The following is a 15808-nucleotide window of genomic DNA, read 5'->3' as shown; positions in this document are numbered from 1 at the left end:
TGAAGACAGTGAGACAATTTAGGAGAAAGTAGTCTGGAGGCATTATTGTAATAAAATGAAGCTGTATACCGTAACTTGTCTGGGAGACTGTCTGAGAAGAGGCAAATCTTAGCCATTATTTTAGGGAAACTTGGTTTGGAAAAATCTAACCGTTTAAAGAAAAGACGTTCAAGGCCCTTTCAACATGATGTGTGTTATTCTAACTATAGTATGGTAATTGGCAATGTTCCCTCTAAGCTGCGCTAGGAAGCAGGCGCAGCTTCCGCACCTCCTCCAGGACTGCCGCGCTGAAGAAATGCCGGGCCGCGCAGAGGAGCAAGAGATTGAACTTCATTGAATTCACTCCATTAGTTTGCACTATATAGATCAAAGTTTGTGATCAAATCAACATTATATCAGCATATTTTCAATGCAACAAACCAAAACAAATCTAACTTTGCAAGATTGAGTCTGAGATTTTGTTGTAGGCAGAGCCAGAGCGCAACAGAGTAGCATTCTATTGGCGGGTAGCTCTCGAGGGGTCTTGAATGCGCTCGTGAACATTTGTTGATATTCTTAAGTTATTAGCCCAGTTATAGATACGTATAGGTCAGCAATGGGGAGATACTGCTGCCCACAAGAGCACAAAACGTGTAGGCTACATTTCAAGCAGTCTTTGAAAAGCCAGTCAGGTAAAAAGCTTGTGTCTTAAAGGGGCAGTGTTGTACTTCGAGACAGGCTTGAATATGCAAATAAGCCAATAGGCTTAGGGGTAGCCTACGTTGTCTAATTCTCTGTATGGTAATAATAATTCATTGTAATTTGTGAAGTTCTTTCTTGCATCATACAACGTAATACAATGCAATTAACTGTCACCTATTTGGCCCATGGTGTTACAGACCAAGTAAAGTCAATCACCACCTTCCTGAGACACCTGAAACCCCACCTCTTTAAGGAATACCTAGGATAGGATAAAGTAATCCTTCTCAACCCCCCCCCCCTTAAAATATTTAGATGCACTATTGTAAAGTGGCTGTTCCACTGGATGTCATAAGGTGAATGCACCAATTTGTAAGTCGCTCTGGATAAGAGCGTCTGCTAAATGACTTAAATGTAAATGTAAAAAAATCATTCATAATGTAAAAATGTTTTAAGTCTCATGCAATGTAGGCCTGCATTGAACACCACATTTAGGCTACTGTAGGCTATATCATAGAAAAGCAATTTCCATGTGAAAATGTTATGGGATTTGCTCCATTGTTTTTGTCGGTAGACCTACATTATGCTCAAATAGCCTATTGGCTACTGTATAAAACTGTAAGGGTACAGCCTCAATGTTCACTGTAAACATGCGCCGGAAGTCGCACAAAATTCTCAAAACGTTAACATTTCCGCTCACAAGACCTAACATTTGCTCAGTGCCCCAAACAATTAGAGTGAACATTGGTCGCGAGCGTTGTAGCGTTATTAGCCCATTTATAGATCCGTTCTAGTCAGCAATGGGGGAGTGGTTGCATCCTACAAGAGCAGCACAAAACGTGTGCATTTCCTGCCATCTTTGAAAAGCAAGTCAGATAAAGAGCGTTTTTTTTGTAAGGGGCAGTGTTGTATTTTGAGAAGAAGCTAAGTAATCAATAGGCAGAGGGTAGCATCATTTTGTCTGATTCTCTGTAATAATGGTATGGGAATAATAATGTTATTTTGTTAAGTGGTTTCACATTACAATATGCATCAGCATTTTCAGTCACCTCCTTGTCTGAAGGACAAGTGGATAAACAGGTTAGTGTCAATCCCGACATGTGTTTTCCCCCATGGAATGTAAGCCTACATTGAACGCCACACATTGGCTGCTACTGTAGGCTGAATGATAGAACAGCTATTTCCATGTTAAAATGTTATGGGATGCATTTGTCAGTTTATGGTAGGCCTCTGATAGGCCTACATTATGATCAAATAGCCACAGTAGCCTACTTGGCCACTGTTATAACTGTAATTTAAAGCAGGTACAAGCCTCAGTGTTTACAGTAAACACGTGCCAAAAGTTGCACAGAATTTTCACAACGTTCAAGTTTGTGCTCAGCTGACCTGAAATTTGTTCAGTGCCCATTTTTTTGGGAGGGAACATTGGGCACAAATACATAACAATTATTCTGAAAATCCACAGCCTTACTAAAATATGTTTTGTCTTTTGAGGCATTTGGAGAATTGAGGCGTCGTTATCCTGATAGCATGCTGAGAAAACAAACTGCCTGTCTGTTGCTTTAGGCCACAATGGCCTGGCAAATAGTCTTCATTAATTATGTGGCACATGTCTGGGTTAAAGCGTCATGGCCTACATACAACTATAAAACAACTTTCTATCTACCTACCTCACTGGCCAAGCATTAGACCTAGGCAATATAGACAAAAATTCAAATTGTGATAAATTTGACTGAATTGATGCGATAACGATACATTTACAACAATATGCACCAGTTTTTTTATTTATTATTCTTTAAACAACTTCTACTAGTTTGACGGTTGTAGCCATCAATTGTCCCATTAACAACCACCCATATTAGCAAACTTATTTCACATCAAACTTGACATTTCTCTAGTATAGGCTACTTATCATAATGAACGATATCAGCAAAATGCCCGCGATAAGTGATCGATCGGTATGGTCGGTGTCGATCATTTTCGGTTTATCTTCCAAGCTCGACCAAGTGTCACAATACCATTCTTCATTATTTATCAACTTATCTCCTTACAGGACAGTGCCTCTTGCATGAAGATGACCTATACCTACCATGGTTGTGTTCCAAATGGCACCTCTATTATTCCCTTTCCCATAGGGCTCTGGTCAAAAGCAGTGGACTATTTAGAATATTTTTTTTATACATATGTATATATATGTTTTATTGTCACATACACTGGATAGGTGTTTTACAGGGTCAGCCATAGTAATACAGTGCCCCAGGAGCAAATTTGGATTTAAGTGTCTTGCTCACCTTGTCGACTTAGGTATTCGAACCAGCAACCTTTCAGTTAGTGGCCCAACGCTTTAACCACTAGGAAGAATAGGGTCCCATTTGGAGCACAGCCTACATCTCAGATTTGCAGCATGATTGCTTGAGTTCCCCATATACAAAGGGAAGCCATTTTCTTCACGTTATCTTGCTTATAAAGTGTCACAACAAAGTTATCAACCAGGTAGTCTTTAGACTGTTCACACAAAATCCCACACACAAGGGAGTGGGATGTGCTGATGCCTACCCATTGGAACAAGTAATATGAGTAGCAACAGAGGAGAGAGAAAGCAGACACCTCTGTCTTCTTTCAGGCCTGCAGCCGCCTCGCTAATTACTAGCACAAATCCATCCATTCTGACTGTGTCTTCTGCAGCGGGCATATGTGCCCCTGTAATCTCCTGGTATAAGCTATTTTAACATACCTAGCCAACTGAATTATGTAAACCCAGATTAAGGATTTGGGCAGAAACAGATCTGCCCTCAATACAGATGCATACATACAACAATGCTACTTATGTGATTCACAACCTGGGTATTTATTCAGATCTGTACCTGTGTGTCACAGTTAGGCTAAAGTCGTAAACACATTGTGGGCGGTAAGGTCATTTGTTGTGCTTTGAGCCGTCTCATAACACTGTTTATGAGAACATGAGAAATATGCATTATGTCGAGAACAATCAGTGTTTATATCAGTCCCGAAGTGGATAACTAGCCTACATACTGAAATTCATCACAGAGCACTTGTGGTGAAAAAGCTAACACTTGAGTACATTTCTGAGGGAGTCTGATCTCTTTAAAAACCTGCTGCTTCCCCCCATCCTCAAAGTCTTTTGAAAGCTAATCAGATTGCCTGTCTGAACGCCAGCCCTCACCATGTCCAATGCATTAGGATGGAAACATGATACGGTTAATGGGAGGAAGGATAGGAACTTACTCGGCTGTGACCAGGTCCTAGAATTAACAAAATGCTGCCATATGAATCTGAACTGGTAGTACTTTGAAGCAGAATCACATACAATTCAACCTGGCATGATATTGCATGTTGTAACTGCAGTTAATTTCTATAATTCAGCTGGTTCAGATGGGACAAAAACAGTGCAGTATTGTATGAAACAACAAAACATCATCAGCTTCCAACACTCTACTCAGCAAACTGGATGCAGTCTATCACATTGCCATCCGTTTTGTTACCAAAGCCCCTTATACCACCCACCACTGCGACCTGTATGCTCTAGTCGGCTGGCCCTCGCTACATATTCGTCGCCAGACCCACTGGCTCCAGGTCATCTATAAGTCTATGCTAGGTAAAGCTCCGCCTTATCTCAGCTCACTGGTCACGATAACAACACCCACCCATAGCACGCGCTCCAGCAGATATATCTCACTGGTCATCCCCAAAGCCAACACCTCCTTTGGCCGTCTTTCCTTCCAGTTCTCTGCTGCCAGTGACTGTAACGAATTGCAAAATTCACTGAAGCTGGAGACTTATATTTCCCTTGCTAATTTTAGACATCGGCTACATGAGCAGCTAACCGATCGCTGCAGCTGTACATAGTCCATCTGTAAATAGCCCACCCAATCTACCTACCTCATCCCCATATTGTTTTTATTTACTTTTCTGCTCTGTTGCACACCAGTATCTCTACTTGCACATCATCATCTGCTCATTTATCACTCCAGTGTTAATCTGCTAAATTGTAATTATTTCGCTACTATGGCCTATTTATTACCTACCTCCTCACGCCATTTACACACATTGTGCTATTGACTGTACGTTTGTTTATTCCATGTGTAACTCTGTTGTTGTTTGTGTCGCACTGCTTTGCTTTATCTTGGCCAGGTTGCAATTGTAAATGAGAACTTGTTCTCAACTTGCTTACCTGGTTAAATAAAGGTGAAATAGAGGAAATAGCAGAGGAAACATGACCCATCTACATGACCCATCTATAAACAAAAGACAGGATTGCCACCAATTAGATCATTATAAATGTAGCAAACAATGTGTTGGTCATTCAGCTCAGCATTCTCTAAGTAGGAGACATACTGTCCACAGAACTAGAATGAGTTCTAGAATGAATTCTCATTCTATTTCTATGATGCTGCCCTACCTGAAGTGCAGCGACTTGGGCAGGTGGGAATTCTGTCCCCCCTTTTAAGAGTGAAGAGGAGGCGCTGGTCGCCATGGTGACAATGCTGATGCTGTAGTATGGTCCTTACTGGGAGTCACTCACATTAGTTAACCATGGCAGAGAGAGGCTGCATCTCCGCCTCACTGACCATTATCCCTGACTCCTGCTGGCTCTAATGCCTCTAAAGTACACTTTCACTACTCTGGGTCACGGGGCAGGCAGATGCCATCCATGTGGGCGTACAGCCCTACACAGTAACAGATGTCATGTCAGCCTGAGCAAAGCTCGACAGTACTATATGCACGTAGCCTACCAGCTACCCGCTCAGCCACTAGCATAGATAGATACAGTACTTGTCTATGGCCGCTAGCCTGTTCATCACTAACTATGTAGGCTACAATCTGCACAGAACAGTCAGAGTGAGTGAGTGCGTGAGTGAGTATCTGTGTAGTGGTAGAAGCTTCATATTTGGCCTGGCGCACTGAGCTGCATATCAACACAGTCGGGCACGGCCCTCGGCAGGCAGCAAAGAGCCCAGCATGGGGAAGACCCCTCCACTCAGAGCAAAGAGGAGGCCCGCCAGACAGGGACCCGCAGGGGGAGGAGGGGGGCAGGCAACTCACTAACATTTCCCACTGTCTGCTGCCCCTCCGCCCCCCTCCTCAGAACAATACTATTCAGCAAACTCACTGCAGCGTTGAGAACCCCAAATATATCAACATTAGCCCCCTGTTCAGACCAATGGAGGGAGGAAGCGCACTGTGGATTACAAATGTCTTGGTCTCACGTGCATGGATACAACAATGCCTAATTGTCCTATTAAATTGACTGCATGCGAGGGAGGGAAGAAAGCAGTCAGGCTTACAGTAAGGCCATTATTTCACAGGCTTATAATCCTGGAATCAAAGACAGATCTCAGAATAGCACTCAGGACTAATAATTGATGGGAACATAATGTAAGATGTGGCTATCTTCTTAAAAGGCTGTACAACCCCCCCTCCCACATTTTAATATCTACAATATCAGCTATACTTTGGTGGTGAAATATGAATAACCAAATGATGATCCTGTAGATAGGCCTAAATCCACTCATATAGAGGCAGAATTAAGAAGAGATGTGAATTCAGTTCCTCGGTATTAAAACTTTAAAAAATATGGAAGGAGATAATTGAACAGCCTACCTGTCATTTTCTGAAGGTCTCAGGGAGGGCAGCCTGAAGCTGGTGTTGCGGTCCAGTTTGGTCTGACTCTTCGTCCGCTTTATGGATCCCTTCAGTCGTTTGCTGAAAAACCCCTGAAAGACACAACAGAAGAAATGACCTTCAGGAGAAGTGCTACACTCAGAGACACACATTTGTTAGTATATACGGCTGTCTCTACTGTGGGCATCAGCAGTTGTTGCAACTAGTCTGTCTGCATTGGGCGAGCTGCTGTACCAATGAATGGCTAATGTGTCACACCGGTCATAAACTCTGTCAGTTCAGAATTTCTAACGAATGTTGTGTAATGTGTAGCCTACATAGACCTAGAATGCAGTTTCGTACAACACTATCACTGTCTTTGACTTTTGTTTGCTCATTTTGTGATATAGAAACTACAGTGTGACTGACCAGCTGACCACAATGACCAAGCTGGGGAGTGAATTCCATTGTCATGCTCTGGTGACACATAGGAAACTGAACAGCGTGTCTGGTAGTGTATTGTGAAATAACCCCAGTCAGTCTGAATACTATGACGAGGTCACATTGAAACCAATAGGGGTTTTGAGTCAGAGCTGAGACAGGGGTGTCGTCAGTGACCTTTTACCCCAGTATTACTCACAATACTTATTTTCCACCACAATTTGCAAATAAATTCATAAAAAATCCTACAATGTGATGTTCTGGATTTTCTTTCTCATTTTTGTCTGTCATAGTTGAAGTGTACCTATGATGAAAATTACAGGCCTCTCTCGTCTTTTTAAGTGGGAGAACTTGCTCAATTGGTGGCTGACTAAATACTTTTTTGCCCCACTGTATATTATATATATATATGCAATTGTTCTTATTTTATGACTTAATTGAATGGTTGAAAGAAGAAACTTGTAACTTTGAAATGATTCATAGCCAGATATTGTACATCTTGGAGTGGTGTATAGTGCTTACCCTGGCCTATAGTGACATAGGATATGGTAATGCAACACAGAGTACATATTGTGACCTCTGACAGTGAGAGAGTATTGCTAAGTCTAAACAGGAAAGCCATGTTACTTATTAGCAAAGCTAAAAGGAAGTGCACTCCACTATAATTAGGTGTTGATATGCTTTGTAAAAATGATTCACAATGAGGAGAGGTAGAGAGAAATAAAACATTTTACGTCCACAGAGAGCACAAGTACAGGAAGTCTGTCAGCTTTTTGAGTGCCAGGGACCTAGACATCTCTAATTAGAAGTGCTGATCTAGACACAGTGTTGCCTTTTAGATCATAATGAATAAGATTACACAGACCTTATCCTATCAGCACTCCCACTCTGAGAGACACACTGAATCTCTCTTACTTGAAACAGCCAGGTTACACCATGGAGAACATTCAGTGGTGGAGAAAGTACCCAATTGTCAAAGTATAGATACCTTAATAGAAACGTACTCAAGTAAAAGTCAGCCAGTAAAATACTACTTGAGCAAAAGTCTAAAAGTATTTGGTTTTAAATATACTTAAGTATCAAATGTCAAAATATTTTTTAAATCTTTATATTAATCAAATCAAAATGTATTTATCACATGCACCGAATAAAACAGGTGCAGACCTTACTGTGAAATGCTTACTTTCAAACTCTTAACCAACAATGCCGTTTTAAGAAAAATAGAGTTAAGAAAATATTTACTAAATAAACTAAAGTATCACAAAATACCAATAACGAGGCTACAGTATATACAGAGGGTACAGATACCTAGTCAATGTGATGGAGAACAGGTTAGTCGAGGTAATTGAGGTAATATGTACACGTCGGTAGGGGTAAAGGGGCAAAGCAGACAGTACCATTTTCTTGTTTTCAGAGACCTATCAGAGACCTTTTTAAAAGTAGAAGTTTTTCTTCAAATGTAGAAGTTGTTCTTCATCTATCCTTAACAAAATCTTCTAAACGCGTAACAAGAAGCCCTATAACAGGCCAGAGATATGAGTAACGGTGATGCATGGCCCAATTCTTTTGGCTATAAATATCACCAAAAGCATGTCTCTGAGTTTTCGCAGTCCTTTGAGGCACACTCCCACATAGTCTCTGATTAGCAAGCAAAAGTTTTCATATATATATATCTCATAACACACTTCCATATTTACTTCACAACACCTGCACAGAGTTGGTTCTAGACTTCAAGTCCATGTCTGAGAACGTGAAAAATTCTGATGCATTTTATGCGAGAAGCTATAATAAGGTAAGATTTAGCTAGATAAACCCACAGAGCTCCTATTAAAATGAGTTATATGTGTAATTCTATGGACAATCCCTCCTCCTTAGGCCAACACAATAATGACAAGTACTGCTTCACTTTGAGGAGACCAGAATGACATGAATCAGAATGTAGCTCTATGAGAGACGTGGTGGTATAACAGAGAGGGCAGCAGGTAGTCTAGCGGTTAAGAGCGTTGGGCCAGTAAACTAATCCCTGATCTGGCAAGGTGGAAAAATGGGATGTTCTGCCCTTGAGCAACAACAACAACAGCTCCCTGGGCACCGATGACGTGGATGTCGATTAAGGCAGCCCTTCGCACCTCTCTGATTCAGAAGGGTTGGGTTAAATGCGGAAGACGCATTTCGGTTGAATGCATTCAGTTGTGCAACTGAAGTATCCCCTTTTCCTAACAAGGTTGAAGCACCCTATTCCCTGCATCGTGCACCCTATGGGCCATGGTCTAAATTACTGCGTTACAGTGCATTCAGAAAGGATTCGCGTTCCTAGACTTTTTTTCACATTGTTGTATTACAAAGTGGGATTAAAATGTATTTAATTGTCATTTTTTGTCAATGGTCTACAAAAAATATATGAAAAATAAAACACCAATTTATCTGGATTACGTAAATATTCAACCCCTGAGTCAATACATGTTAGAGAGTCACCTTTCGCAGCGAGCTTTCCACACCTAGATTGTACAATATTTGCACATCATTATTTTTGTTGTGTTAGATTTGCCCCAAACATAACGCTTTGTATTCAGGACATAAAGTTAATTTGCCAAATGTTTTACAGTTTTACTTTAGTGTCTTATTGGAAATAGGATGCATGTTCTCAAATATTTTTCATTCTATACCGCCTTTATACTCATCACTCTGTCATTTAGGTTAGTATTGTGGAGAAACTACAATGTTGTTCATCCATATTCAGTTTCTCCTAACACGGCCTCATGGTGAAATCCTTGAGTGGTTTCAAATCAAATCCAATTTTATTGGTCACATGCGCTGAATACAACAGGTGTAGACCATTCCCAACAGTGAAGAGTTCAAAAGTAAGGAAAATATACATAATTGCTAAATAAAAAAGGAAATAGTAACACAAAAAAAGAACGAGGCTTTATACAAGGAGTACCAGTACTGAGTCAATGTGAAGGGGTATGAGGTAATTGCGGTAATACAGCATGAACATGTGGGTAAAAAGTGACTAGGATATACATTATAATAAAGGGAGCAGCAGAAGCATATGTGAATTGTGAAAGAGTGTGTGTGAGTGTGACTGTATGTAGTATGTGTGAGTGTGTGGGTAGTGCACGTTTGCTCCTGCTCTCCCCCCTGGCGCTTGAGGGCGCCAGGCTGCCCTGCATCACGCACGCCTATCATCCATTAAGCAACACCTGCCTTCCCTCGTCACGCGCATCAGCGATATTGGACTCACTCCTCACCTGTTATTACCTCCCCTATATTTGTCAGTTCCCCAGCTCTGTTCCCCGCTTCTGCATTGTTTTTTGTTTGTGTTACCTGTTTGCTGACGCTGTTCCTGTCTCGTTCCATGTCCGTTATTTATTAAATGTTTTACTTCCCGTACCTGCTTCGTCTCTCCAGCGTCATTCCGTGTGACAGGTAGAGTCTAGTGAGTGTGCATACTGTAGAGCCAGTGCAAGGGAGTCAGAGCAAAACAATTAAGATAAATAGATTACATAAATAATAGAGAGGGTCCATGTAAATTGTCCGGGAAGCCATTTGATTAACTGTTCAGCAGTCTTATGGCTTGGGGGTAGAAGCTGTCCGTGTGCCTTTTGGTTAGACTTGGCACTCCCGTACTGCTTGCTGTACAGTAGCAGAGAGAACAGTCTATGACTTGGTTGGCTGGAGTCTCTGACAATTGTTAGGGCCTTCCTCTGACACTGCCTGGTATAGAGGTCCTCAATGGCAGGAAGTTTGACCCCAGTGATGTACTGGGCCGTACGCACTACCCTCTGTAGCGCCTTGCAGTCAGATGCCGAGCAGTTGCCGTACCAAACCGTGATGCAGCCAGATGCTCTCAATAGTGCAGCTGTAGAACCTTTTGAGGATCTGAGGACCCATGCCAATTATTTTCAGCCTTTTGAAGGGCAAGAGGCATTGTCGTACCTTCTTCACGACTGTGTTGGTGTGTTTGGACCATTATAGGTCCTTAGTGATGTGGACACCAAGGAACTTTAAGCTCTCGACCCGCTCCACTACAGTCCCATTGATGTGAATGGGGACATGTTCAGCCCTACATTTCCTGTAGTCCACAACAAGCTCCTTTGTATTGCCCATGTTGAGATAGAGGTTTTAGTCCTGGCACCACACTGTCAGGTCTTTGACCTCTTCCCTATAGGCCGTGCTCGTCGTCGGTGAGCAAACTTAATGATGGTGTTGGAGTCGTGTGTGGCCACACAGTAGTGGGTGAACATGGAGTACTGAAGGGGACTGAGCATGCACCCCTGAAGAGCCCCCCGTGTTGAAGGTCAGCGTGGCGGATGTGTCATTTCGAATTTCACCACCTGGGGATGGCCCGTCAGGAAGACCAGGATCCAGCTGCAGAGGGAGGTGTTCAGTCCCAGGGTCCTGAGTTTAGTGATGAGTGTGGAGGGAACAAGGATGTTGGACACTGAGCTGTAGTCAATGAACGGCATTCTCACATAGGTCTCCCTTTTATCCAGGTGGGAACGGGCAGTGTGGGGTGCTATGTGAATTAAAGTAGGTCCATGGTTTCTGGGATGATGGTGGTGTGAGCCATGACCAGCCTTTTAAAGCATTTCATGGCTACAGATGTGAGTGCTACGGGGCGGTAGTCGTTTAGACAGGTTACCTTGCGTTCTTTGGCACAGGGACTATGGTGGTTTGTTTGAAACATGTAGGTATTACAGACTGGGTCAGAGAGAGGATGAACATTTCAGTGAAGACACTTGCCAGCTAGTTAGAGCATGCTCTGAGTACGCGTCCTGGTAATCAGTCTGGTCCTGTGACCTTGTGAATGTTAGCCTGTTTAAAGATCTTACATCAGCTACGGAGAGCGTGATCATACAGTTGTTTGGAACAGCTGGTACTCTCACGCATGGTTCAGTGTTGCTTGCCTCGAAGTGAGCATAGAAGACATTTAGCTCGGCTGGTAGGCTTCCGTCACTGGGCACCTCTCTGCTTGGTTGCCCTTTGTAATTTGGGATAGTTTGCAAGCCCTGCCACATCCAACAAGCGTCAGCACCGGTGTAGTAGGATTCGATCTTAGTAATGCATTGACACTTTGCCTATTTGATGGTTCGTTGCAGGACGTAGCGGGATTACTTGTAAGCATCCGGATTAGTGTCCTGCTCCTTGAAAGTGGCAGCTCTAGCCTTTAGCTCAGTGTGAATGTTGCCTGTAATCCATGGCTTCTGGTTGGGATATGTACGTATGGTCACTGTGGGGACATCACCGATGTACTTATTAATGAAGCCGGTGACTGATGTGGTAAACTCCTCAATGGTATCAGATGAATCCCGGAACATATTCCAATATCTGCTAGTGAAACAGTCCTGTAGCTTAGAATCCACTTCATCGGACCACTTCCGTATTGAGAGCGTCACTGGTACTTCCTGTTTGAGTTTTTGCTTTTTAACAGGAGGATAGAGTTAAGGTCCAATTTCCCAAATGAAGGGCGGGGGAGAGCTTTGTACATGTCTCTGTGTGTGGAGTAAAGGTGATCTAGAGTTGTTATCCCTCTAGTTGCACAGGTGACATATGCTGGTGGAAATGAAGTAAAACAGATTTCAGATTTCCTGCATTAAAATCACCGGCCACTAGGAGCACAGCCTCTGGATGAGTATTTTCTTGTTTGCTTATGGCCTGATACAGCTCGTTGAGTGCGGTCTTAATGTCAACATGGGATTGTGATGGTAAATAGACGGCTATTTTAAATTACAGATAAACTCTTGGTAAATAGTATAGTCTACAGCTTACCATGAGGTACTCTAACTCAGAATAGCAGAACCTTAATATTGGATATCGGAGATGTTGTTAATAAAAGAGACATACACCACCCCCCCTGATCTTACCCGACTCTGACGTTCTGTCCTGCTGGTGCAAAGAAAAAACAACTAGATTGATATTTGAGATGAGTTTTACCACTGACTGAGCTGCTGAAAGCCCATGGCCATCAATGGGGCTTTGGGGAGTTTTAACTGAAATAAAGTCTAATCAAGTACAGAGAGGGTTGGATCTGCAGTCTACCCATATGCTTCAAACAAGAGAAAGACTTCTGGATATCAAACTTATATAAAATAGCAAAATAATATAAAACAGCAAAAAATATTAATGGCTTCCAACACAAGTTATTGTATGTCAAACTGTACAAAGAGGCTTAAAATGTCTAATGTGTGCGTTTTTTTTTTCTGAGGGGTTTGTTATAGAGCAAAAGACAAGTTTTCGTTGGACATCCGTGTACATTGGACAATAAACATATTTTCTAATCATAACAATAGCACTCACCGGTACTTTGAAGGGAGATGAGTTGGGTACGTCCAGGGATATGTTCTTCTCTGAATTCCCCAGGCCTGTGATACTCCGCCTCCTGGGGGACCTCTCAGCAGACACCTCTGTGGACAACAGACAGAGAGAGAACGAGAGTGAGCAAGAGAAAGATAAGAGCGACAAGAGAGATTAGACAGGACAGACAAGAGGAGTGAGTCTGCACTTTACTCCACTAACTCAATACTACTCAATCAATCAAGCTAGCTGCCTTGGACTGGGGGAGGTTGAGTTATATGAACACAGATTCTGCCACATTTTGGAGAGGGAGCCAGAGTGATGGGCGAACAAGCTGTTGACGATATCTAGATCACCAAGGATGAGACTGGGGTGGGCTGTATCGAGCAAGCAATTACCTCAAGCCACAGGCTGCCACGAGTCTGTGTTCTGGTCCCCCAAAAGACAAGCTATAGCATTGAATTAATGCACTAACTCAAGTAAGGGAATGGTATGTAAAATAAATCTCAGAATGCTATTCAGAGGGGTCTGTAATTCATTGGCATTGAGGTTCCTGCTATAAGGTCATTGTTATTTGCTTCCCTGTAATCCTCTGTGAACATTCTGGATGATAAAATAAAAACATGACAATATTAATCTATTTCTCTGTAGAAAATTTTATTTTTGGTCTGTTCTGACAAACTATTCTGTCTCTTTCAGTAAGGTTATGGCTATGTGTGTCAAGGATGAGGATGGACTCAACCCACATTTAATTTTCCCTCTGGTGGTCTCAGTTTACAGTGGCAGGGCAGGGCCATTATCATGGGACTCCAGCTGCTAGGCCCTAGTAAGCCCGGGCACCGGAGTGTCAGCTCAGCCTAGTCTCCTGGAGCAGAGCTGCCCTCAACTGAAAAACACCCCAATTTCTCATCCCTGAGTCCCTGGCTATGTCCCAAATGACACCTTAATACCTATATCAGGGGTCGGAAACAGGATGCCCATGGGCCAAAAAATACAAAAGTCACCAGGAATTCAGGACCACCGACTGGGGCGAAGGTTCACCTTCCAACAAGACAACGACTTTAAGCACACAGCCAAGACAACGCATGAGTGGATTCGGGACAAGTCTCTGAATGTCCTTGAGTGGCCCAGCCAGAGCCCGAACTTGAACCCGATCGAAAATCTCTGGAGAGACTTGAAAACAGCTGTGCAGTAACGCTCCCAATCCAATCAGACAGAGCTTGAGATGATTTGCAGAGTAGAATTGGAGAAACTCTAAATACAGGTGTGCCAAGCTTGTAACGTCATACCCAAAAAGACTCGAGGCTGTAATCGCTGCCAAAGGTGCTTCAACAAAGTTCTGAGTAAAGAGTCTGAAAACATATGTAAATGTAATATTTTATTTATTATTTTGGCAACATTTTCTAAAACCTGTTTTTGCTTTGCCATTATGGGGTATTGTGTGTAGATTGATGAGGGGGGAAAAACTATGTAATCCAAACTATTTCATCCATTTTAGAATAAGGTTGTAAAGTACATTTTTTGGGGAAAAGTCAAGGGGTCTGAATAGTTTCCGAATGCATTGTATACTTGTCATTTTTGGTCAATGATCTACACAATATACCTTGATTAGATGAGTATTCAACCTTCTGAGTCAATACATGTTAGAAACACCTTTGGCAGCGATTACAGCTGTTGTCTTTTGGGGTAAGCCTCTAAGAGCTTTGCACACCTGTATTGTGCAATATTTGCCCATTATTTTCTAAATTCTTAAAGCTCTGTCAAGGTGTTGGGGATCATGGCTAGACAGCAATTTTCAAGTCTTGCCATAGATTTTCAAGCAGATTTAAGTCAAACCTGTAACTTGTTCACTCAGGAACAATCACCATCTTCTTGGTAAGCAACTCCAGTGTAGATTGTACTTGGTGTTGAAGGTTATTGCTCTTCTGAAAGGTGAATTCCACTCCCAGTGTCTGGTGTAAAGCAGGTTTTCCTGTAGGATTTTGCTTGTGTTTAGCTCAATCCTGTTTCTTTTTATCCTGAAAAACTCCCCAGTCTTTGCCGATGTCAAGCATACCAATACCATGATGCAGCCACCACCATACTTGAAAATAAAGAGGCAGTTACTTAGTGATACGTGTGCCCCAAACATAACACTTTGCACTTAGTCTAAAAAAGTGTATTCCTTTGCAGTGTCTTTTTGCAGTATTACTTTGGTGCCTTGTTGTATACATATTTCTGAATATTTTAGTTCTGTATATTTGTATTCTTTTCACTCTGTCATGTTCATCATTATTGTGTCACTACAATGTTGTTGATCCTTACTCAGTTTTCTCCCATCACAGCCACAGTTTTACCATCACCAATGGCCTCATGGTGACATCCCTAAGCAGTTTCCTTCCTGTCCTGCAGCTCAGTTCAGAATCTTTGATGTGTCTGGGTGGTTTAATACATCATCCACAGCATAATTATTAGCTTGACCATGCTTAAAGATGTATTCAATGTCTGATTTGCTACTGTTACCCATCTACCTACAACTGCCTTTCTTTATAAACTTTTGAAAAGCTCCCTGGTCTTTGTAGTTGAATCTGTGCTTGGAATTCAATACTTGACTGAGGGACCTTACAGATGTACTGTTTGTATGGGGGACAAAGGAAGGAATAGTCATTTTAAAAAATCATGTCAACCCCTATTATTTAGTCCAAATATCTTTAGTGATTTGTTAAGCCACATTTTACTTCAGAATTAATTTAGGCTTGCCTAACAAAGGGGGTGACTACTTATTCAACAA

The 15808-nt window shown here is 42.1% G+C and overlaps 1 protein-coding gene across 6 annotated transcripts in view; it reads right to left on the bottom strand.

Moving 5' to 3' along the window:
- The window catches only part of LOC118402122 (ras GTPase-activating protein nGAP-like), a 97691-nt gene that overhangs the window by 21079 nt on the left and 60804 nt on the right, over positions 1–15808 (bottom strand). For all 6 annotated transcript variants that reach the window (XM_052476986.1, XM_035800058.2, XM_035800057.1 and 3 more), the window contains 2 exons: positions 13042–13148; positions 6301–6413 (listed from right to left, as the gene is read on the bottom strand). In XM_052476986.1, the coding sequence (XP_052332946.1) occupies positions 6301–6413; positions 13042–13148 (220 nt within the window). The remainder of the gene's footprint in view (positions 1–6300; positions 6414–13041; positions 13149–15808) is intronic.

The sequence above is a fragment of the Oncorhynchus keta genome, chromosome 23 (genome assembly GCF_023373465.1).
Source record: "Oncorhynchus keta strain PuntledgeMale-10-30-2019 chromosome 23, Oket_V2, whole genome shotgun sequence".
NCBI classification, from domain to species: Eukaryota; Metazoa; Chordata; class Actinopteri; order Salmoniformes; family Salmonidae; genus Oncorhynchus; species Oncorhynchus keta.
The sequence above is the reverse complement of the archived record's forward strand: the minus strand, read 5'-3'. Positions and strand labels throughout refer to the sequence as shown.